The sequence below is a fragment of the Molossus molossus genome, unplaced genomic scaffold, assembly GCF_014108415.1.
Source record: "Molossus molossus isolate mMolMol1 unplaced genomic scaffold, mMolMol1.p scaffold_m16_p_19, whole genome shotgun sequence".
Lineage (NCBI taxonomy): Eukaryota > Metazoa > Chordata > Mammalia > Chiroptera > Molossidae > Molossus > Molossus molossus.
The window spans coordinates 25,374,694-25,398,843 of NW_023425354.1; the positions used below are offsets into that span (position 1 = coordinate 25,374,694).

Sequence of the window (24,150 nt, forward strand, 5' to 3'; positions counted from 1 at the left end):
ACCCAGTAGCACCTTAGGCTCATGTGGCCAAGATTCAACTGGCCATCAGCCCCTCCTCCCACTGAGTTCATCGTCTCAGCAAAAGATCCATCATCCTCCAGTCACCCGGCCAGAACCCGGTGGTCACCCTTGACCCCTCCCTCTCCTGGCAACCTCCCTCCCTGTGTCCAGAGTAGCTTCTGAATCCTACCTTACTCCTGGCCTGGGCTCGAGTCTACCCTGGCTGGTCCGCTTCCATCTGGCCACCTGCCCTATATCCCCCACACTCCTGGCACGGGATCCTTCCAAAATGCAAACCAGATGCCCCTCCCTGGCTGCAAATCCGTCAAGGATTTCCTTAGCTCTCCCCACCTCCCTTTGTTTTTCCCGCCCCTCCCTCGGTCACACTACCCTCCAGCAGTCTAGAATTGAAAGTCCTTGGAGCTCCTGAGTCATGCTGCCTCGGGTCCTTGTGACTCTGCCTCGCCTGCACCTGCGCCTCCTTCCTCACCTGGTTAACTAACCCCTGCTTGTCCTTCCAAATGTGATAACCTCCTTGGCTGGCGACTGTACCCTGCTCCTTCCCAAGCCGGCCTGACCCTCCTGGGGCTGTGCAGACCTGAGTACACCTCTGCCCGCACTGTGCTCTGATGGATGTACACGCTGCTTTCTCCCTCCACACATTAAGACCGCAGCTCGTGGATTTCTGTATCCCCAGCACCTGGCACCATTGGGGTTCCCTGGGCTCGATCGGTGTTCATTGAATAAATGAATGCATAAATGGAGGGGCGCAGGGCCCGCTGCTCGGCAACGCTCTTCCCACCCCCTTCAAGTCCCAGCGGCTTGCTGACAGGGCCTATTGTCTGGAAAGAAAGCTGTAGCTGAACATAGCCGTGTGCCCTTGGGCAAGTCACTTCACCTCTTTGAGTGTCTCCTTCCTCACTATTTTTTTTTTTTAATTTTGTTTTTTCTGCTTCCTTGTTTGTGAAATGGGAACAGGGACACCTCTCTGCAGGAGTTAAAGAGAGACCGTTTGTCAGCGCACCCACAGGGAGCCCGGCACACAGTGTGTACCTGGTAGATAGAAGGTGGATGTGAATGGGGAAACTGAGGTGCAGAGACACTGCCACTGCCAAAGGGCACCCAGAAAGTGGAGAGCTGGTTCCTGGTCTGGGCTCTTTTCACTACATGTTGTCCCTCCCTCTGGGCTCAGTCCTCAGGGACAGCCAGCCATCGCCCCTGCCCGGGGAAGGGCTGCAGCAAGAGGGAGTGTGGTGAGACCTGAGCAGCTGCGGGTTGACGAAGGCCAGCAGGTCCTGGATCAGCATGTAGCATGTGCTGATGAGGAAGCTGGGGCCAAAGGTGGCCAGCAGGGCCTGCAGGAAGGAGGGCTCCTGGGGTCTGGGCCGGCCCCCTAGCAGGTCCTCATCCTCACCAGAGGCTGTCTTCCCAGATGCCACCGTGGCCTTGTGTCTGGTTGGGGAGGAAGGAGCTGTGAGTAGGAATGGGCCCCATGAAGCCAAGCGCCTGGGAGGAGTGAGGAAGAGTGGGGAGGATGGGGAGAAGTGGGGGGAGTGAAGAGGGGGGAGCAGTAGGAAGAGGGGGAAGTGGAAGAAGTAGGGGGAAGGGGAAGGAGGGGGAGGGGGAGGAGGAGTAAAGAGAGGGGAGGAGTGGGAGGAGTGGGGATGAGGAGGAGAGGGAGGAGAGGGAGGAGAGGGAGGAGAGGGAGGAGAGGAGAAGGAGCAGGAGGGGGTAGGGGGAGGAAGAGGAGGAGCAGGAGGGGGTAGGGGGAGGAAGAGGAGGAGCAGGAGGGGGTAGGGGGAGGTAGAGGAAGAGCAGGAGGGGGTAGGGGGAGGAGAGGGAGGAGAGGGAGGAGGGGGAGGAGTGGAGGAAAAGGAGGAGGGGAGGAGAGGGAGGAGGAGGAGGAGAGGAGGAGAGGGAGGAGGGGAAGGAGAGGAGGAGGAGCAGGAGGGGGTAGGGGGAGGAAGAGGAAGAGGGGGAGGAGAGGGAGGAGGAGAGGAGGGGGAGGAGAGGGAGGAGGAGCAGGAAGAGGAGGGGGAAGAGAGGGAGGAGGAGCAGGAGGGGGGGAAGAGAGGGAGGAGGAGGCAGAGGGGGTATGGGTAGGGGGAGGAGAGGGAGGAGTGGAGGAGAGGTAGGATGGGGGGGGAGGTAGGGGAGGAAGGGAGGAGGGAGTAGGAGGGGTAGGGGGAGGAAAAGGAGGAGGAGTAGGAGGGGGTAGGGGGAGGAAAAGGAGGAGGGGGAAGAGAGGGAGGAGGAGCAGGAGGGGGTAGAGGGGGAAAGAGGAGGAGAGGGAGGAGAGGGAGGCGGAGGAGGAGAGGGAGGAGGGGGAGGAGAGGAAGAGGAACAGGAGGGTGTAGGGGGAGGAAGAGGAGGAGGGGGAAGAGAGGGAGGAGGAGCAGGAGGGGGTAGGGGGAGGAGAGGGAGGAGGAGGAGAGGGAGGAGGGGGAGGAGAGGGAGGAGTGGAGGAGGAGTAGGAGGGGTTAGGGGGAGGAAAAGGAGGAGGGGGAGGAGAGGAGGAGGAGGAGCAGGAGGGGGAGGGGGAGGAAAAGAAGGAGGGGGAGGAGAGGGAGGAGGAGCAGGAGGGGGTAGAGGAGGAGAGGGAGGAGAGGGAGGCGGAGGAGGAGAGGGAGGAGGGGGAGGAGAGGAAGAGGAACAGGAGGGTGTAGGGGGAGGAAGAGGAGGAGGGGGAGGAGAGGGAGGAGGAGGGGGAGGAGAGGGAGGAGGAGAGGAGGAGGAGAGGAAGAGGAGGAGGAGCAGAAGGGGGTAGGTGGAGGAGAGGGAGGAGGAGGGGAGAGGGAGGAGGGGGAGGAGTGGAGGAGGAGCAGGAGGGGGAGGGGAGGAAAAGGAGGAGGGGGAGGAGGGGGGAGGAAGGGGAGGAGTGGAGGAGGAGCAGGAGGCGGTTGAGGGAGGAAGAGGAGGAGGGGGTGGAGGGGGAGGAGTGGAGGAGGAGCAGGAGGGGGTAGGGGGAGGAGGGGGTGGGGGAGGGGAGGAGGGGGAGGAGGAAGAAGAGGAGGTGGGGGAGAAGGAGGGGGAGGGGGAGGGGAGGAGGTGGGGGAGGGGGAAGAGGAGGGGGAGGAGGAGGAGGGGAGGAGGGGGAGCAGTGGTAGTGCAGCAGGAAGAACAGCGGAGCCAGACAACTGGGTGTGGATCCCAGCTCTGCCACTACCCACAGGGGCTTTGGGTGGGCCATTGAGCTCTGTGTCCCCATCTATAACAAGGGGACAGCAGAACAAACAGCGTAGGGCTGTTGGGACTGAGTTAAGCTCCATGCTCAGGGCCATGCCAGGGGTAGAATATGGGCCATGAAAGTGACAGTCATTCTCTGGCCTCAGTGGAGCTGGGGAGAGCTGGCCCCACGCAGGCCTAAGTGTCCCACCTCAGGACCACCCACACCCGCTCTCCTCCCTAGCCCCCGCCATGTGATCACCCCAGGTCTAGCAGCCTCCCCTGCAGGACACCAGGGTGCATTAGGGGGCTGGTGGGGAGGGGGTTCTGGGAGGGCCTCACTGTGCTGCCTGCTTTTGCTGCTTCCGCCAGGCCTCCAGCAGCCTCTGCACCACCATCTCGGAGCGATCCTCCTTGTTCAGGGACCAGAGGTCCTGCTGTTCCAGGGGGCGCCGGTAGCCGAGGATGGCCAACCTGGGGCAGGCAGATGGCCTCACATGGGGTCAGAGTTTAACAGCCTGGAGCCTGGGCCAGGGTCTCCGAAGGGAGCGTCTCCCTATGGTGCTGTGGTCAAAGGAGGTATCTCTACTGCCACAGTGAACAAGCTGGAGGTCACTGCCTCCCATCCCAAGTTCCTATCTCAGGCCCCTTCTCTTCGTCTTCCTCAGATCCCCCATTGACCCCTGGGTGCTAGCAGTGAAGTCCATGCTGGCTGGGCCCTCTTCAGTGCAGCACGGTTCGTGAGCTGTCACCCAGGTCACAGACACAATGATCTTGTTCAAGCCACTCCGGTGGGTGGCCAAGGAGATGACAGAAGAGTTGAGAACTAATTACGGTTTCCTTCTAGCCCCTGGGCCTGTCCTCACCACCTGCCAGATGCGGGCTGACCTGTGGCCTGGGATCGAAGCTGGGCCAGGCCAGCCTTGCCCTCAGCCTCCAGTCCAAACAAACAGGTTTCCCTTGCTCTCCTGCCCCATGGCCACTAAGGTGGGCGTTTGGAGAAGAGGAGCCAGCCAGGCCCATCTCCTCAGGCCCCTGAACCTCTGGCCTGCTCCCCTTCCTCCCTCTCACCCATCCCAGGCTAGAGGGAGAACCAACTCACTTTGTGAACCACCAGAAAGATAGGCGGGAGAGGAAGCCAGCGTCGGTCTCTGGGCAGGGGTTCTAGAAGGTGAACGTGGAATGGGAGAAGTAAGGAGCACCCACCACCCTCTCAAGGCAGAGTAGAAGGAGGAGGTCCCCTCACCCTCCAGCTCCAAGCCCCGGGGGGCACGCCGTGGAGATGACCCGGGGATGGAAGGGACTGGAAGGGGTGGGGAACGCTGGTAAGGGCTGGCTGAGGGGTGGGGTGGGACCTCCACTCCCACCCAGCCTCCATGGAAAACTCACAGGGTCAACATTCTTTGGGGAGAAGAGTGGTGGCCTCTCCCTGAAGCAGGACAGGATGAGGGCGAAGAGCACCAGGACAAAGTAGATGTAGAAGGTGGTGAAGCGGAAGGGGTCCAAGATCTTGCCCTGGGGGGACAATGGGGAGGAGCAGTCAGGCCCCTCTAAGAGAGGGGAGGGGTCAAAGGGGCCGCTGTTCAGTGAGGACTTGTCCTACGTCAGGCATTGTGCCAAGCACCTCACCTGTCTCACTTGGTCCAACCATCCTTGTCACCTCCACAAGGTGGGGCATCTTTAACAGTGAGAAAATGAGGCCCCAGAAAGCTAAGGGGTTTCCCCAAGACCACACAGCATAAATGGAGTATTTCAAGTCTGTGCTCTTAAGAATATACTTGACAGCCTCCCCTTGAGATGGAGAACTGGGGAGGCACCAAATTAACCCCCACTGTTCCCACCACCCACCATCAACCCCACCACAGATCAAGAGGAAGGCCAGCAATGGAGGAAGGTGGGAAGAAAGGGGAGAACAAGATCATGGGACTTCCAGGTAAGCTAGAACTATCCATGCATGTCTGCAAACATATGTTCACTCCACAGACTCTCACGGACACCCCTGTCAAGACATTGCAGTTGGTGGTGGCTACAGAACAGCGTCCAGCATTCCCATGACTATCTAACAATGGCCCCATTCCCGAGTCACACTGGTCCTCAGCCTGACTCCCCCAGTCTGCTTCCTGGCAGAGATACAATACATAGAGCACGACACAAAGAGGACTAAACAGCAGAGGAGGTCCTGGGAGCCGGGGAGGGGCGGAGGGGAGGAGCCTGGGACCCGGCAGGGAACTTGAGCCCTGAGTTCACCCCTAGACAGGGCTGGCCTGGGCAGGTGCCCTTCCTTCTCCTTACCGTTGCCATGGCGGAAAGGATCTTGGAGCGGAAAGGGATGACAGCACAGACCACACACAGGAACCAGAAGATGATGAGGACCCCCGAGGACCGCACCCCCTGCAGCCGCTCATACTGGATCAGCAGGGTGGCCAGCATCTGTGCAGGGAGGGCAGGCAAGCGGGGCCAGAGCACACACATCTGGACTTGCCTCCATTCCTCCCCATCCCACATGGCCAGATGTTTGTGGGGTCACCCCCATCTTTTTGCCACTGCTAAGGTGTCCAGCCTTCTCCTCAGAGCCCGTGGTTTCTTCCATCACAATCCCACAACCCACTGGAGACCCTCCCCCACTGAGCTTCCAGGGTCCCACACTGACCATGGTAACCCCCACCACCAAGGGGGTGACAAAGAAGATGGGGGCAGGGGCCCAGCCGTGGACCAGTCCATGGAAGGAGTAGAAGAGGTCAGCCCAGGAGATGCACCACAGCAGGACACCCAAGACCTAAGAACAGGGCACAAGTTGGAGTGTCCATCCCCAGAGGCAGGGACAATCACTTCTTGCTCCTGAAGCTAGACCTGCCTGGGCCTGGCCCTGAGGGCTGGGATGCGCACTGGCTGGAAGCTTCTCCAGGGAAGAAGAGCCTTGATGGACAATCTGCTTGCACCTCCCCCAGCAGGGAATGTCTCAGTTGCTGCAGACCCTCCTGGCAAGCTGCCATGGCCCCAGCACCAGGTGGTGAGGCTGGGAAATCCTGTCCAGCTGCTGAGGGCGGGGGAAGGGACTCATTAAAAAAGGAGCCCCATGCCCTGGCCAGTTTGGCTCAGCGGTTGAGCGTCGGCCTGTGGACCAGAGAGACCCCAGTTCGGTTCCTGCTAGGGGCACGTACCACCAAAAGAAAAAAAAAAGAGCCCCTTGCCCTGGCTGGTTTGGCTCAGCAGTTAGTGTCGGCCCTTGGACCAATGAGTCACAGGTTCAGTTCCAGTCAAGGGCACGTACCTCGGTTGAAGTTCGTCCCTGGCCCTGGTCGGGGTTGTGTGGGAGGCAACCAGTCAATGTGTCCCTCTCACATCGATGCTTCTCTCTCTCTCTCTTACCCCCTCCCCCCACTCTATCTGAAGATAAATACAAAAACATCCTTGGATGAGCATTAAAAAAAACGAAACAAAAAAACCCTTCCCCAGGTCCCAGCCCCACCCACAGGAGAGCCCCAAGCCCCTGACCGTCTTGAGCCTGGAGAGGTGGGAGAGGACGATGTAGCCTTGGTGGTGGTACCGCAGGTAGAACATGTAGCAGGGCAGGGCGGCCCACAGGTAGATGCAGGGGACCCAGGCCAGCAGGGAGTTCTGGAAGCAGGGAGTGAGGTCCGGGTTGTCTGTGTGCACGGACAGATTGGAGTCCTGGGGACAAAGGGAACAATTCAGTGCTGTGGCCGCCTTCTGCACAATTGGGCTCTCCCTCAAGGACGGTGGCTGGACCAATGAGACACTTCATGTGCGACGGGGTCAGAAGGTACGAGAAGATGAGAGGGTAAGTGTGCAAAACAGCATGTGTTGTTCCAACTGTGAGCTCTCCTAGGAGGCCACGGTTGTCCCCATTTCCTCATATTCTCTCTAACTGCGGTATAATTTAAGTACAATAAACTGCACCCATTTAAAGTGCACAATCCTAGCTGTGCATACCTGCAGAACCACTGCCACAGTGAAGATGGAGAATATTTCCATCATCCCACCAGTTCCCTTGTGCCCCTTTACAGCCTTCCCACCTGGCAACCACTGATCTGCTCTCTGGCATTCTAGAGATCTACTTTTTTTAAAATTAACTTTTTATTTTATCAGAACCATAGATGCACATGGTTGAAGAGCCCACGTCCTCTCTAAGCCTTTTCCAAGAAGAAACAGAGCGCTTCCCTGAGATTTCCTGCCCCTCCTTTAAAATGGGAGCGGCCATCCCCAGCCCATCCACCTCCTCGCTGGGTGGGTGTAAGCTCAGCGGAGCAAAGGGTGTGGAGAGAGCCCTGTAAATTGCCAAGCCTAGGGTGACGAATCATCGCCGTTCGTGTGGGACTGTTCTGGTTCTCGCACCAAAAGCCTGGTGCCCTGGGAACCAGCGAGTCGGGACATGAGCCTCCTCTTGTCTTTGCCTATAACTCCACCGAAGAACATTTTGGAAAGAGAGAGGGGAACACATCCAAACACATATTTGACTGAAATTGTTTCCTCCGAGACCATCAAGCAAATAATCTTTTTTTCCTTTTTGCAAAGTATGAGACATTCTTTACAGAAAGCTCAGAAAATAGAAACAATTAAAAAAAAAAAATCCACAATTCCATCCACTTAAGAGACAACTGTTGACAACTGTTAACCCCCTACCTTCTAATTCAAAATTTAACTAATTATCATTTTAATTTTTTCAAAGTTATACATGCACATAATTTAAAAAGTCAAACTGTGAGAAAGAAAATGGTACCCTGCCTCATTATTCCCCACCCTTAATTCCATTTTCCAGGGGTAAATATGTTCAAATATGCTAACTTTCTTCTGTTATCTACTTCCATATTTTAAGCAATTTGCTTTTACTATCACTATTTGATTTGCCACTATTTGATAATCACCATTCTCTTTTGTTTTGGAAGGTGAGGCTGTACCTCTCTCATATCCTGTTCTCTTGAGCTTCTTCATCCTTCCAGTGTAGAAACATCACAGAATTTTTGTTAAGTAAATATTCAAAGTTTGCACTTATTGACCATGTATGTTCACTGCAAACTTCAGTACAACTGGCTCTACCTCTTTCAAGTGGTGTGGCCTTGGGCAAGATGCTGAATCTTCACTTCTCTGGGCCTTGGCTTGTTCAAGGGTAACAGTGGGAGGACCCTCAGCCATCCTGCCCGAGCAGGCCCTCTCCTCTCTCCAAACTGTTTCAGTGGGGTTCTGGTCTCCACCCGGTCAAGGCCAAAGGGCCCAGATCCTGTCCACACTCTTCCGGTCTTCCCCTTCCTTCTTGGTCTTTCCTTCTAAGTCTCTTTGCTGGCTTTCCATCTTGGCATCAGGGGCCCAGTGCTTGGTCCTCTCCTCTTCTCCATTTGCTCTCAGCCCCTTGGTGATCTCTAGTCTCATCTAAACACTAATCACTCTCAAGTTTATCATTTCCACCCTACTACTCTCCAAGTCCCCAACTCTACATTCAGTTGCCTACTGGACATCTCCATTTTACGCACCCTATAGGAGCCGACAAGGACCTGTGCAGTGTCCCTTTCCACCAACCCGTGACCTCTCTCACTGCCTCTCCTGCATCACTCCAGCCAATGACCTGTTCCTGAACACACCGGGCTCAGCGCCTTTGCACTCGCTGTCCTCTCTGCCTTGGACTCTCTTGCCTCAGACATCCTTAAGTCTTTGTTTCTCAATGGCGTCTACCCTGACGGGCCCTGTTTAAAACTGCTGCCTGTACCCCACCCCGGCATTCCCAATCCACCTCTTTACCCTCCTCTGCTTTTTCTTTTCTCTACAGTACCTCTCGCCTTCCAACATGTTACATAATTTACTAGTTTACTGTGTTTTCTCTCATCTCATCCTGCTGGTATGTAAGTTCCCTGAAGGAAAGAATCTTTTATTTACTGATGTATCTTAGGTACCTTGCACATAGTAGGTGCTCAACAAAAAATTTGCTTAAAAATTTGCTTTAAACATTTGTTGAATAAATTAATGAACAAGAGGATAATCTACCCCCTCCCTCTAAACCCTCAGTGGCTTCCTATTGCCTAGAAGACAAAGTCTAAGCATGTTACTAGGGCATTCGAGGACTTCAACTGGCCTTTAATTATCTATCTGTCTGTCTGTCTATCTACCTACCTACCTACCTATCTACCTGACCTATTTAACTATCTATATGCTTGAGTTCTCCCATCTTAAGAAAATATTTCAGCCCTGGCCGGTTTGGCTCAGCGGTTAGAGCATTGGCCTGCGGTCCGGAGAGACCCGGGTTCGGTTCCCGCTAAGGGCACGTACCTCAGTTGCAGTTTGTCCCCGGCCCTGGTTGGGTCGTGCGGGTGGCAGCCACTCGATGTGTCCCTTTCACGTCGATGTTTCTCTCTCTCTCTCCCTCCCACTCTATCTGAACAAAATATCGAAAAAAAACAAAAAAGAAAATATTTCATGGAGTGATCCGCACACCCTGCCTCCCTTTCCTCGGCCTACTTTCACTGTTTAATCCCATCCAGGCAGCCCTCTGCCCTCCTATGCCCTTGCCCCTGCAGCAAGATGACCCTGAAGTGCAGCTTTGTGCCCTTGGCCTCAGGCCCACAAACCTGTGGAGGTTCCTGCTGCTCATGGAGCCAAGTCCAAGCGCCACCTCCCTTCCCGCGGCTCCCTCTCCTACTGCCCATCACTTCCCTCTACCTCTCTCTGAGATGCCCACTCCTACCCTTTGTCCAGCCAGATCCCTCTTTTTCCAACTTGTCAAAATCCCAACAAGTACAGAGAAGGGTGATGGCCCCACTGAGCATCCACCTCTTCTGCCTTGAGCACCCTTCCTCCTCCAAGGTCAGCGCCTATCAAGGGAGCCATTTTGGAGTGTTAGTCTTCCACCTGACAGCACTTTGGTCAGGCAGTAGACTGGGCCATCTGGGGCAGACCTGTCCCTTGCCTTTGGGGACCATGCAGTGCAGGGACACACTGCTTTGGGGCATTTCACTCAAGCTCCAGTGGGCAGAGATTGTGCATCTTGTATAGAGGCCTGTATTCAGTAGTCGCTCAAGCAATGTGAGCTAAGGACCCACAAACTCCTGCTGAGCCCCCAGCATGCTGGCCCATGGCTAGGTACTGGGTCACAGAGATAGACACCCCACTAGGCCTGGTCAGGCACTGCAGGAGAACAGGGGGCAGGCATAGCTAATCCAGGCATGGTCCATGGCTTTGTTTTGTTTTTTAATTTTTAAAGAGGGAGCATAGGGGGTGGGAAGAGAGAGAGACATCGATGTAAGAGAGAAACGTTGACTGGCCACCTCTAGTATGCATCCCAACTGGAAGTGGAACCCAAAAGCTAGGTATAGGCCCCAACCAGGAATCGAACCCATGACCTTCCAGTGCATGGGATGATACTCCAACCAACTGAGCCACATGGGCCAGGGATGGCCCTTTTAATTTATTTTTTTCTTTATAAAAGCATTTCCTGATCCTTTTGTAGTTCATAAGAGTGATGATTGTGTGTTCACGTTCTAGTGTGAGATGTGTCTTCCACAAACCTTGCTACCCTCACCTGGCCGGTGTGGCTGAGTGGTTGAGCATCGACCCATGCACCAAGAGGTCGCAGGTTCGATTCCTGGTCAGGGCACGTGCCCATGTTGTGGGCCAAATCTCCAGTGGGGGGCATGCAGGAGGCAGCCAATGGATGTTCTCTCTCATCAATGTTTCTATCTCTGTCCTTTCCTCTCTCTCTAAAAAACAATAAAGAAAAAATATTTAAAAAAGGAAAAACAAATGTACACTCAAAATTAAAAAACAAAAAACAAAACAAATTTCTCGTCTGGCTTGTGTGGCCCAGTGGATTGAGCATCATCTCATCCCGTGGACTGAGAGGTCCCAGTTTGAATCTGGTCAGGGCACATGCTCTATCCCCAGGAGGGGGCATGCAGGAGGCAGCAGATGGATGGATGTTTCTCACACCAATATTTCTCTCTTTCTAAAAAAAACCAAAAACATTTCTTAAACAAGTATAATAAATATACTTACAGAAAAGCACACACATCTGAAGTATACATGAAGTGAATTTTTACATAGCAAACATCTGTGTAACCCGAATCTAGGAACAGAACATAGTGGCACTCAGTAGCCCCCTGTGCCCCGTCCCAGCCACCACTCCCCCCAGGAAAATGCCACTCTGCCTCCTTTTGCCAATTTGGGATCTTCCTGTAAAGGAAATTGTATAGCATGTACCTTTCATGTCTGGCTTCTTTCATTTAACAGTGTGCTCGGGGGTGTCATCCTTGGGGCTGAGTGTGAGTGGGGACACCCCGTGTTCATTTCTGCACGGTGGTCTGTTGTGTGAATGGGCCCATGTATGCATCCGTTCTGTCAATGGGCAGCCCCCACTGCTTTCATCTCAGCGAGCCCACTGATTCCATCCACTTAGTTGCCACCCAGGACCCTGTCCAGGCCACCCTAACTCGGACTGTCAGGACTCCCCGCCTGCAGTGCGTGTCCCACCTCTCTGCACCCAGCCTGAGCTTCACCTCCTTCAGGAAGGCTTTCCGGGGCACGCCAGCCTCTGGAGGGGCTTTTCCTTGCTGCGTCCTGTAGGGCCTTGTACACGACTATTACCTGAGAGTGGTAAGGCCCTTTGTTTCATCAGCCCTTTGTTTTCTTACAGCACTTCTGCGGTCATTAACCGGCTGGCTGATTCAGAACGACTTCCAGAAGTAGAGAGGAGGAACAGTATCGGGCCCAGCTTGCAAAAGAGAAGGCAGGCTTCACCTGCTCTGGCAACGGGTCTGAGGACACCAGGCAGTAGGGATCTGTGACAGGCACCCAGGCCTTGTGATTTCAAACGGGTTTCTCCTGGAACCACGGCCCCGTACCTGTATCTGTGAATACATCCTGTCTCTACAGAAATGTGAGCCCTTGAGACCAGACCCCAGGCCCTGCTCCTCTCCTCTCCTGCCCCGGGACCGGGGGTGCAGGAGGTGCCCAGAGATGGTCTATGCATTGATTGACAAGGGAACCAGAGTTCAAGGGCATGGCAGGGAGTCCCTGCATGGGTGTGCAAGTCAGTGGCATGGCTCTTTGAGGCAGGCGGGGAGTGGCCACAAGAAGAACCAAACCCTGATGCAGAGGACCCCATGTGGGTCGTCACTTCTGAACCATGGAATCGTGGGCAAGCTCCTTCATCTCCCTGAACCGCAGCGTCCACGTGTGAGTCATGATGGGAGTGATGACAGCTCCCACAGCAGGGTATCTCAACTCAAACAGGGCAATGCTTGGGAAAGCAGCTGATGGAGCAAGAGGCCCTGGGACTTTGTTTTGATTACACAGCCAACCTGCATTGAGGCAACAATCAAGAGATCTCGGGGATGTGAAGACTCAGGTGGCTGCTGTGATCCACGGGGAGGTCCAACCTGGGCTCCTTTCCTTCAGATAAGCATGTCTCAAGTGGGCAGAGCCCTCTCCAGAAGGCAGCGGGTACCCATCCATGCCTATGTCCCTGGACTATTTACCCCCGAGCTAGGATGTCGATGGGACACGTTCTGTACAACAAGTCCAGAACCGAACCCCCACCCAGCCCCTCCTCTTCAGCCTGCCCACCTTGATGGACGGTAACTCTTTCCTTCTCCCAAGCCAGAATCCTTGAAGTCATCCTTAATTCTTCTTTTTCTCTCACACCCCACATCCAACCCTTCAGCAAATCCTGATCACTCTACCTTCAAATGATCAGAGTGAACTAGATGAGAGTGCTATATTACTATATTTGGTTTGAGCATTGTCCCAAGCATCAAGAGGTCACCAGTTTGATTTGGGGGCCAGGGCACATGCCTGGGTTTTGGGCTCAGTCCCCAGTACAGGGCAGCCGATCGATGTTTCTCATTGATGTTTCTCTCTCTCTCTCTCTCTCTGTCTCCCTTCCTCTCTATCTAAAAATCAATAAAAACATTTCTTTTTAAAAAGGCTACTCTATCGGGTTCTTCTTGATGTATCCAGAACGCTGCCGATTCTCTCCACCCCACTCTCCGCCTGGCCCACGGCCCCGGTGCCCACTCTGGGCTTCCTGCTCCCACCCCGCGCTGGCGCCGGCTGGAGGCCCCAGCACAGCAGCCAGAGGCAGGGCTTCCTGCGGTCTAAGCCCCACCACGCTACCATATGCCGCTCCGGCCCCGCACTGCTGAGACTCCCCATTTCACTCAGAGTAAAAGCCAAAGTCCCCACGTGGCCCAAGACCCTCATTCTCCATCTCTCCCACCCCTTTGACCTTCTGTCCCCCACTTCCCTCAGTCACTCCCCAGCTGTCACCCACACGGTCCCACAGCAACAGGTTCCTGAATTATGCAATTAAACAGCTGGATGGGTCTGATAAGGGCCCCTTCCTGGGCACGGAGGCTGGAATCCCTACAGACCCAGGCAGGGGACAGGTGGGAGTGAGGACCCAAGAGCCCTTTGCCCCAGATGGCCACAGCTCTGTCAGGGACTTCCCAGTCCCGTCCCCCAGACTTGTTGACAGCCTCTATCATCAGAAGAGTAATTACTTCCTTAATCCTGTGGGGTGGGGAGAATGGGGAGAAGGGGTGGAGGATTCATTTATCTCCGCAGAAATGGAGGTGCAGAAAGGGCAAGGATTGGCTCTGATCCCACTCACTGACCTGCCGGGGCTGAAACCGCAGCCTGTGGAAGGGCCTGGGGCGCGGGGGGGGGGGGGGGGTGCTGTTCGCCGGCCGATGGCTGTCAGCCCAGCTGGCCAGCCGCTTCTCAGAGGAGGACTGCCAGCCCACAGCTTCGGTCATCTGAGCAGCGCGCTCCAGGGTTATCATTTAACGTCCCCACAGCCAAGAGCCGTGGCTGGACAGGGACTGGCTCTTGGGCTGACATGGGCTGACACCGGGACGCGAACCCGACAGTCTAACTCCAGAGTCCCCACCCCGAACCACGGGGTTCTAGGGTACTTTATGCCCCGTAGGGCTCCAGCAGGACCTCTACCTCGGGGACAGGAAACGTGTGTCAGATCACCTGAGACATGAAAAATCTCCTTTCAGCCTCGCGGCCACCCCCACCCCCAGTCACCCCTTGGCTGAGGTTCTTCTTACAGAGCTGAGGGGAAGGGCTGCCATCACAGTAACAGACTAGCTGGGGTTCTGGGAGCTGAGCTGTTGGACTAAAAACCTGAATATCCAGTTCGAAGGAGGAATCCAATCAAGGGTTAAGCCTCAATAAGCCCTCTCCCCAGTACCGCTCCCTGTGGGAACCAGCCCCAGGTGGGGGAGGGGAGCTAGCAATGGCACACCCAGGTCTCAACTCTTCTCAGGCATCCGGCTCCACCTGTTGACCCTGAGACAGTCCCACCACGGTGGGGTGGATACAGCTCAGGCACTATGACCCTGCCTTCTGGTGGGTCAGCTGGCAGGTCCCACTGGGACCACCCTCCCTGGGGGCTGGCTTGGTCCTCCAAGACTATTTCTCTGTCTTGGGGCCAGCAGCCGGGCTTGGCACAGTTCCCTCCCAAATGCTCCTTCCCTGACTCACTTCCTTCTCTAAGTGAGGGAGCAGCCAGGTGGGAAGAAGCCAGCCTCGGGCCTGTAGGGACCAAATCCTCCCACCAGAAGCCCAGAAGTTAAAGCCATCCAGCACCAACTTTGCTGTCCCCAGCTGGGATGGTCCCTGAGGGGACCAAAGCCCGAGGGAGGAGCTTTGGTGCCCACCTGACTACCTTAGGGGCCCTGCTACCTCCAGTTTCCCACAGCTTCACATGTCACCATCTTTTTTTTTTTTGGTGGTATGTGCCCCTAGCGGGAACCGAACCTGGGACTCTCTGGTCCTCAGGCCGACGCTCAACCCCTGAGCCAAACTGGCCAAGGCCCATCTTTATTTGAGAGTTAAAGTACATTGAAATCCATCTGATCCATTACGCATAAGTTTCGGCAGCCGCCCCCTCAGACTAGGAAGCAACCCAGGAGGAAAAGCCTGGGAAGGTGGTGATACCCAGGAGCCTGAAAGTTCAGAGGGCCCTCATCATGGCCTTGCCACCTCCACCTCTTCCCCAAGACTGGGGCTCAGACTCCCAGAATCAGCACTGAGCAACTAGACCTGAAGGGGGCCCCGGAGCCCACCTAAATTCAGCTGGAGCTCAGAGACAGTGATTTGCCCAGAGGCACACAGCTAGAGACAAGATGGGACTATTTGGAACAGAGCAGGAGACACAGGGAGCTGAGCCTCTGAGGCACTAGGGCTTTGCCACTCCCTGGGATGAGTAAACAGTCAAGGGAACGGTGCCGGTGCTGGCACCTGCCTGGTGAGAGACCCATAGGCCTCTCTGCCAAGAATTTGCACCAGGTAAACTCCATGTCTAAAGTGGGGAGAGCGCCAGGGAGAGAAAGGTCTGGAAAGCTCAGGGGAAGAACCAGCCAACTGCTCACTGGCCACATCTTCCCTCTTCCTAGATGGTCACCACATTTCAGGGTGGGACCCAACTCTTTCCTTGACTTGAAGCCTCTCTCCACCATCCCCACCAAGTGGTTACTGATCATGTGCGTGCATACTCCCAGTGATGCGGGAGCTCACTACGCCTCAGGCAACCATTGCCATCTTTGGACAGCTCTCACGCTCAGGACCTTCAGATTTCTGAGTAATCAGCCTCCCAGGGGCTTCCTGGGGCCATTCGATCAAAGCTGATTCTGCAAATAGGTCAAAACTCTTGAGGATAAACAGCCCCAGGTCCTTCTCCATGTACCGTCTTCACCACCTGAGTGCTGCTCAGAACAGCGAGCAATCCCCCAGGCAGGGGACGAATAGGGTGCAGCAGAGGAACACCCCCACCTCCTTTGTTCTAGAGGCATCTCTGGCTTCATGAGCCCTGGCAGTTTGGTCATAGTTTATTCTTTTGGAATTTATTTCTCTGTAAATTCCCAAGACGTGCTCAGAGATGTTGGTAATTTGCCCCAAAGTAGGTAGAGATGAGAGAATTCAAAAAAAGAGATGTCATTCATCCAGTACATAGTGTGTGAGTACATAGGTGTGTGTATATGTCTGGGAGTCAATGGGTCCCCTGGAGTCGCTATCCTCAGATTCATCTGGAGCTGAAGTTGATGGATTTAGCCACAAAATCCCCAGCAAACAGCTGAAGAGGGAGCCCCCGGCCCAGTAGCCCTGCCAGCCTCTCTTGTAGGTCTAGCCAGACCTAACCCCCTTCTAACCTCATTTCCCTTGCTCTTCACTCCTCTTCCCAGAAATACCACGACCTGCCACTCACAGAGAGTTTTCCTTTTCAATATTGTTTCACATTCCCTTTCTCATTCGATCTCCCCAAGAATCTTGTGAGGTGGTTAGGAGCTGGGTTATTTCCCCATTTCCCAGATGGAGAAACTGAGGCTGTGAGGCTATGAAAAGACCTGGTAAATAAGTGGCTCACAGGGGCCTGAATCATGCTTATTCTTGCCCCCACTTTTCACTCCCGTCTCAGGAACTTCCTGGCTGCCCTGATCTACTTCCCACAAGGCAGGTCACCCACGGCTCCTAAGATAAAAGATTCAGGGGCAGGTGTACCTGAATAATATACAATGCAAATTAGTGCACTACAAACGAGTAGCCCAGGGTTCCAGGCTTTCTGGTAACTAAGCTAGAGCTGAGGCTCTCTCTCCAGCCTCCCGGCCTCAGACCCACCCTTGTCCCAGCTGTGCCAGCCTTCAGATGAGATGGCAACATTTCTGCTTTCTCCCTGCCCCACCCCCAGTCACCATTCACACTGGGTGCAGCCGGGAACAACTTCCAGGAGCCAAGAAGATAATAAGGAGATGAAGGGTGTTTAGAGACTGGGGTGAGGAAGAGGAGTGGTCACTTCCCTTGTCCTTTGAGGTATCCAAGCAGACACCCCACATGGACTATGTCCCTCAGACATCATATAGAGGCTATGACTCCCATGGACCCTGAGGTCCTCAGAGGAGGTACATAGAGCTCATGAGCCACAGGAAGTTCAGGGACAAGGAGGCCCAGAAGCCCAGTGGAGCACAGCCAGGCAATAACAAAGTTGAAACCACATCCAGGGGTCCTGCTTCCCAATCCAGCACCCTGCAATTGATTGTCGTGTGACCCTGACGAGTCCCTTCCCTCCCTGGCACTCACTTCACCAACTCTACAATGAGAGGATGGGCGAGCTGCTCCAAGCCCCCAAGCTCTGATTCTTTTTTTTTATTTTTATCCTCACCCGAGGATATTTTTTTCCATTTTTTGTACAGATAGAGTGGGAGGGAGAGAGAGGAAGGGAGAGAGAGTGAGAAACATCGACGTGAAAGGGACACATCGAGTGGCTGCCACCCGCACGACCAACCAGGGCTGGGGACAAACTGCAACCGAAGTACGTGCCCTTAGCAGGAACCGAACCCGGGTCTCTCCGGACCGCAGGCCGACGCTCTAACCGCTGAGCCAAACTGGCCAGGGCCCAAGCTCTGATTCTTGAGTTCTCCAATATCTCTAAGCTTGGAACAAGAAGGGAACCCTGAGTATCCCAACTCCAAGTTCCTCAAAGCCTGTCTCTGTACAATCCTAAACTGTCAGGGTCAACTGTCCACCCAGAAACAGGAGACCCTTGCACTTGAGGCTTGGACACATCTACCCCCTTGATTTGCAAGCCCTCTGACATCATGACCATGCCACAGCCACACCAGCCAGGCGGGCAGTGAAAGGAAATACAGTTGACCCTTGAATAATGTGGGTTTGAACTTCATGGGTACACTTATATACATAAAGAATTTTTTCAATTGATCTACTCAGTTCAATTGAATGGCGCAGTTCAAATTCACATTGTTTGAGGGTCAACGAGTAGTTGGGAAGTCATGTATTCAGAAGGCTGACTTAAGTTATACACAGATTTTCAACCGCATGGGAGGTCAGCACCTCTAACCCCTGTAGTATTCAAGGGTCATCTGTATGCTCATGAACCAAAGGTGCAACCTTCATACTCTGGTGACAAGTGACCAGTCCAGGCTGGATGACAGATGGTGTTCATGTGGGGCTGGGCAAGAAGGGCAGCCCCAGAAAAGTTACACCATATCTGATTAACCCTTTAGAAACCCAGAGAAAAGAGATTCCTCAAAGATACCTTTTTACCGGTGCTCCATTGCCCCAAGTTTCAAAAATTCATTCCACATACAGCCCATAAGCAGGGTTCCTGATTGTATACACACACTTATGTACACACATGCACACCCATGGGTAACACACTGGGTGCACACACACTAAGCATATATGTACAAATACTCAAAATGGGGAAAAGGTTTAGAGACGGGAGTCCTGAGGCCCCAGACTTGGGACCAGCCTATGTGGGCATTGCCTGGATGACCACAGACGCCCTATAAACCTGAGCCCATCTGTAAAATGGAGACACACTACTACTTGCCTCCCGGAGCTGCAGTGAGGATCAAGGGAGCTGCTGGAAGTGGGTTTTGAAAGTTGCAGGAGAGCTCTGGAGCTTACGGTTGATGCACCTGTGCTGGGGGACTGGCGTCTGCAGCCTGGGAAGCACCTGATGTCTTAGAAAGGGGTTTGGTGTATCTGTCAAAAGTCCCACTTTTCCAGTCCAGCTCTGTTGTCCTGTAACTAGGTGACTTTGGCAAGTCCCTTGCTCTCTCTGGGTCCCCCTTTCCCCACCTTTGGGAGGCGGTTGCCCAGGTAATTCTGGGATCTGTACCTGCAAAGCCTGCCCCCAGAGTGAGGTCTGCCTCGCCCTCCTGAGGCCCGGGCAGTGGGCACCACCTGCTCTCCAGCTGCTCTTGCCCCCGGAAAAGAAGGTGACAGGAACCCTTTTCAAAAAGGGCAAAGTCCAGCGGCGCCAGCCTCCCAAAGTACCTGGTTGAACAACAACTCCGGATGCCCTGGGCAACAGGAAAGTGTAGGAGTGCTCAACCGAGCCCCAGTCTAGGGTCACCCGGACCGTAGCTAATGGAGAAATGGCCCTTCTGCACCCTGCGGTCAGCCCAGAGAGGGACTGGGGCGAGGGGGCAAGTGGGGCACCTTCCGAGCCCGGGACGCCACCCACTGCGCCGGGGAAGCCTCGTGCCTCGATTTCCCAGCTCCCCGACGCGGCGGGGAGGGCAGGCCAGGTCCCCCGGGTGCCGCGGGGACCGGCTCCGGGCGGCACGGTCAGACTCCCTCCCGGCGTCGCACGGTCCCCTCCCCGGTGCCGGCTCCGGGGCTCGCCGGTGCGCGCTGTCGGTCCCGAGACACCTCCTTACCCAGAATTTGGAGCCGAGCTCCCCGGAGCCGCACAGGGCGTCCATGGGGCCCAGGCGCGGCAGCGAGGAAGGCGAGCGGTCCCGACCCAGCCGGGCACGCAGCTGGCGCCAGAGCCTCCTCCGCCCGGCGCTCCGCCCCGGCCCGCCCCGCGGAGCCCTACCCCGAGGCCCTTTGGGGCTAATTCTGGTATCTCTGCGATTGTCACAGAGCTTCACGGAAGCAGCGGCTCTGGGAGGGACTTTGGGATAGCGGTGGGGTGGCCACTGGGCCACGCAGGAGAGATGCCACTTCAGATAGTGCGGCCGACAGGACTGGAGCAGGGTCTGTTTCCAAGGGGCTCCCGCGCCGCCCAACTCTGTGCGGACTGAGGAATCAGAGACCCGAGAGGGACCCAGCAAGACTCTGGGAACAGACCCTTGAAAAAGTCACGTTCATCTCTGGAGCTCAGTCTCCTTATGTGTAAAATGGGGGAGAGCTTGTGTTCGCAGACAATCCAGAAGACTACCTCTCCCCACGAGTTTCCGGGGAACTGGCAGACACCCAGGCACAATGTGCATGTGTGTGCTCCTGTACCCGACGAGTAGGGGCAGGGCAGGGGTTCCAGCATCATTCCGATTGTAACTTCCTGTGACTCCCTTATTGCTGCCAACCTCCCAAAGCACCTGGTCGAACAACTCCAGATGCCCTGGGCCACAGGCAGGTGTAGGCTACCTGCTCTTGTGGATGTGTGTCACTCTGTGCCTCCATTTTCACTTTTGTAAAATAGGGATAATCACAGTACCTACCTCCTAGGGTTACTTTGAGGGTTAAATAGGAAAAGTATGTAAAACATTAAGCATACTGCAAGCACACTTAGTAGGCATCCTACATGTGTTAATTTCCTCCACTACAGCCTGGTCAGGATGGAGGATGGGCAGGTGAGGACCCAGGAAGAGCCCCGCACTAGCACCCTCCTAAAGGATGTCTCCACATTCCCCATCTGTGAAATAGATTTGGGGTCAGCAGCCTCCTTCTCCTGCTTGCCCGAGCTTCACCATGCTAGGATCCTTCTCTCCCTCCTCTCATTTCCCTAGTCACCCTCTTTCCTAACAGGATCCCAGAAAGCCAATTCACTATCCCTTCTTGGGGATGAGAAGGAATCCCTCCCTCCTCACTGAAGGCCTTTCTCCAGGTCCGTCTCTCCCCTGCCTTCATCTCCCCAACCTTGTCCCTGTCTTCAAGATCTGCCTGGGTTCACCCTGGTGATCCCTCTCTGGCACTTGTTCTCAAGACAAAGTGTTTTCTTCCTTGTCTGCTCCTTGGTGTGAGCAGACATCAACAAGATAGCGTGGTAGCAGCCAGCCACCAGCTGTCCTTCTGGGCAGGCAGGAAGTCACCAGGAAGTAGTGTCGTGGGCCATGGGCTATCAGAACAGAGACCCGAGCTGGCTAGGGGTCAGGCATGGGAGCAGGGTGGACAAAGCTTCCCCTTCCCAGGCAGTGGGACTGGGACTCTCCCCTCAGCCCGTTGTCTACCCCACTCCCCTCCACTCCCCCCTTCCTCCCACTTCTTATCACTGAGCCAAAGACTTCACAGAGGTTTCACAGGCTTGTCACAGTGTGCCTTGGGTTATATTTAATTGTGAAGAGTCTGTCTTCCCTGCCAGCCGAGAGGTCCCCAAGGGCAGGGATTGAATGAATCACCTACAATCCCCCTCCTTGTCTTGGGCAGAGCCTTTTGTGTGCTGTGTGACCTCAACAAACCCCTTGATGCCTCTGGGACTCAATTTTTTCAACAACTTGGACAAAATGCTATCTAAGGTCTCTCCTAGCTCTGGTGATCTGGGCTTCTATGGTCTGAGCAACTAGGAATTGTCCTTCAACCCTTCCCCTAGCCCCAGTCTTGGATTCACCGGTACCTCCTGCCCCTGTTTTTTCGCCTTGGTCTACCCATCAGCCTCCTCTGCCTCTCTCCCCTCTCCTGTTCCTTCTGTAAGTTACCAGAGAAACCATGAGGTTGGCTGGGGGCATAGGGCCATTCAGAAGGTGAGCTCCCCAAGTAGTCCTGCTTCCTGAAATGGAGAGCACAGGATAAGCCCAGGCTCCCACTCAAGACACTAACCTTAGAGCCGGCCAGCCACCGGTTAGAGCTGTTGTTTGGGGCCAGGTCCTTGGGTTCTGTCTTCAGCCGCCAGGCTGCAGCACCATCTCCTTTGGCCTCAGCCTTCTCATGTTGCCATTGGAGAGCCCTTCTCGAGCCGGTGGCCTCTAAGACCATGGTGGAAACCCTTGGCATTCTCACCTTCTCCCATCTCTTGAGGCATTGAGGGTCCACCCTTCCTGGCTCCTCAAGGAATGTGGCCGCTTCCACACAGCCCGCAAATAATAACCGTATTCCTAGGACATTATGGTTTGGGTTGTTTTCATCAGAGCAAGAAAACTGAGGCCTTGAGATGTCTTGTCATGGCAGAGGCAGGATGCACTTCGCGTCTCCTGAATGCCCCTGTTCCCATGCAGTCTCCTGGGCAGGATGCAGCGCCTGTATCCTTAGCTGTTGCACTCATGCCCCCAGCCCACTTTCAAGATCACTTGGGCTACTCTCCCCTCTATCCCTCACCCTCCTTTCTGCACCTCAAAAACTCTATTCATCCTTGAAGATCTCACTCAAGCCCCACCTCCTAAAGCCTTCCTTAATCTCCCTCACCCCAGTTCTGGGCTAAGGGACCCTTCCTCTGCACAGCCTTCCCTCCCAGTGTCGTACTCATTGGTTGTCTTGCTTACCTCCCCCAGAAGATGGTGAAGATGGTGGACCCCTTAAGGATAAGCACCAAGTCTTGTTTATTGTTGTACCCTCAGCACCCAGGATAGTACCTGGCAAAGCTGGTCCTCAGGAAATATTTGTTGACTGACTAATCAAGTGATAGAGTAGGCAGTTAGACAGACATGATAGGCCAGGTACAAAAGGTCACCAGGGCGGAAAACCCCGGGTACCTAGCATTGGACAAAACTGGGTGTTGGGGGAAAGCCCCAAAAGTCCAAATTCAGAATTGATCTTGAAGAATTGACATGTAGCCTTATTCAAATTCATAAGAACTTTAATAGGAGAAATTTACATACAGGGCAAAGCAGCTGCTCCCAGTGGTAGTGGGCCAGGAAGAACCCACACCCTCCCAGAACAGCATCGCTTTTTCAAGGGGGTTAATAGGAAAACCAGATAGTTCAGCCAGTGTGGCTCAGTGGATTGAGCGTAGGCCCATGGACTGGGAGGTCCCCATTCGATTCCCAGTCAGGGAATATGCCTGGGTTTTGGGCTCTATCCCCAGTAGGGGGTGTGCAGGAGGCAGCCAATGGATGTTTCTCTCTCACATCGATGTTTCTATTTCTCTCTTCCTTCCATGCTCTCAAAAAAATCAATAAAAACATTTAAAAAGAAAGAAAACCAGATAGCGGGTAGTTGACCTCCAGAGAGAACAATGCATCACTAAGTTAAAAGAAAAGTTAACGATAACATCAGGCAGTTATTATGTTGTATACATTCATTAACTTTCTTCCTGGGGGCATATTTGTCTTTGGGCGACATTCCAGTTTTTGAGGTAGTCAGCCAAGCATGAGGTTACAGATAGTTAAACAGTCTCAAAGAGTTCAACAGTCAGAGTTCAACATCTCCCAGATGCCTTTGCTGCTGGAGCCATATTGCATCATTAAAGTAAGTTCCCCTATGGGGTGGTGGAGGGGACTATTGTAGGACGTTGCCCCAGGGTGATCTTTCCTCCCCTAGCATATTGCTGGTCATAAAGTTTAGACCTCTTAACCTTTCACATCACTGGTCTTGCGGTTGACTTTTCCTGAACTTCCCTCCCCTGGTGTGTCTCTAGTCATGTGGTAGACCGCCTTAAGAGGAGGAACAGAAAAGCCTCATATGACTTCTACACAGGTCCTTACAGGACCATTCCTTTAAGCATTAAGCTCAAGATAATGAGGTTCTGACCTATATCAAATAATCTTAGACACAAAGCCTCTGGTCTGTTGACCACAGAGACAAAAATTTGGTTAAACTAGAGATAACATCTAGGCTTCAGTTGTGTTTCAACTCCAGGCCCAGAAAATCCAGGTAGGGCAATGCAATGGCTGATGTCAGAACCAGCTGTGATGACTAATGAGCCCCTGCCCTGATGCCAACCAATCAGTGGAGACCATGACCTGAAGAGACACACCTGGAAAGCTAATGAATATTCTATTGATCCTCCCCCGGGATAAAAGCCCTTAAGACAAAGACCCAGCTCTCTCTCTCTCTTTCTCTCTCTCTCACTCTCTCACCCTGCCTTTCCCCCTCTCATTCCCCTAGGTGTGTTTTCTTTGCCTCCCCCCGCCCCCCCAAGCTCCAAGGGCCCTTCTTTTGCCCCTGTAATTTGTTTCTTGAGTCCATGCAACCCAGCTGGCTCACTTCTTTCATGGCTCACTTCTACCTCTGTGGCTTTCTCAATAAACATTTGCTTGTATGTGAGTCTTGTCTCTGAATTCTTTCTTAGCCAAACTCAAGGGCTGAAGTCTAATATTTGGTGCCATTCACCATTAATACAAGTATCTCATGTCCTAAGAAGAGATCATAGGTAGCGAGGCCACTGTGGCATTAGGCACATAAACAGTGGGCACTGTCCACTCTGCTTTTGAGTTTTCAGAACCAAGATCTTCCAGATGGGGGCTCCTAAGAAGAGCAATAAAGACCTGTGGGCTGGGCTGCAGCAAAGAGGACCAGAATCTCCCTCAGCTTGAGTGCCCCAGCTCCAGCCTCCTTCCCCTGCTGACTGTT

General features: G+C 54.3%; 1 protein-coding gene and 1 non-coding gene across 2 annotated transcripts in view; one reads left to right on the top strand and one right to left on the bottom strand.

Annotated features, from left to right (window-relative positions):
* The window catches only part of ABCC3 (ATP binding cassette subfamily C member 3), a 34,218-nt gene extending 27,057 nt beyond the window's left edge, over positions 1-7,161 (bottom strand). Inside the window, exons 1-8 of the mRNA XM_036268398.1 lie at positions 7,120-7,161; positions 6,661-6,837; positions 5,816-5,941; positions 5,458-5,595; positions 4,555-4,680; positions 4,268-4,329; positions 3,508-3,639; positions 1,261-1,452 (exon numbers count right to left, since the gene is read on the bottom strand). Of these exons, the coding sequence (XP_036124291.1) occupies positions 1,261-1,452; positions 3,508-3,639; positions 4,268-4,329; positions 4,555-4,680; positions 5,458-5,595; positions 5,816-5,941; positions 6,661-6,837; positions 7,120-7,161 (995 nt within the window). The remainder of the gene's footprint in view (positions 1-1,260; positions 1,453-3,507; positions 3,640-4,267; positions 4,330-4,554; positions 4,681-5,457; positions 5,596-5,815; positions 5,942-6,660; positions 6,838-7,119) is intronic.
* A 3,448-nt stretch (positions 7,162-10,609) lies between these two features.
* On the top strand, positions 10,610-10,708 carry LOC118635168. Its single transcript, XR_004960501.1, has one exon. It is a non-coding gene; the product is annotated as a small nucleolar RNA U13 (small nucleolar RNA).
* Positions 10,709-24,150: the final 13,442 nt, after the last annotated feature.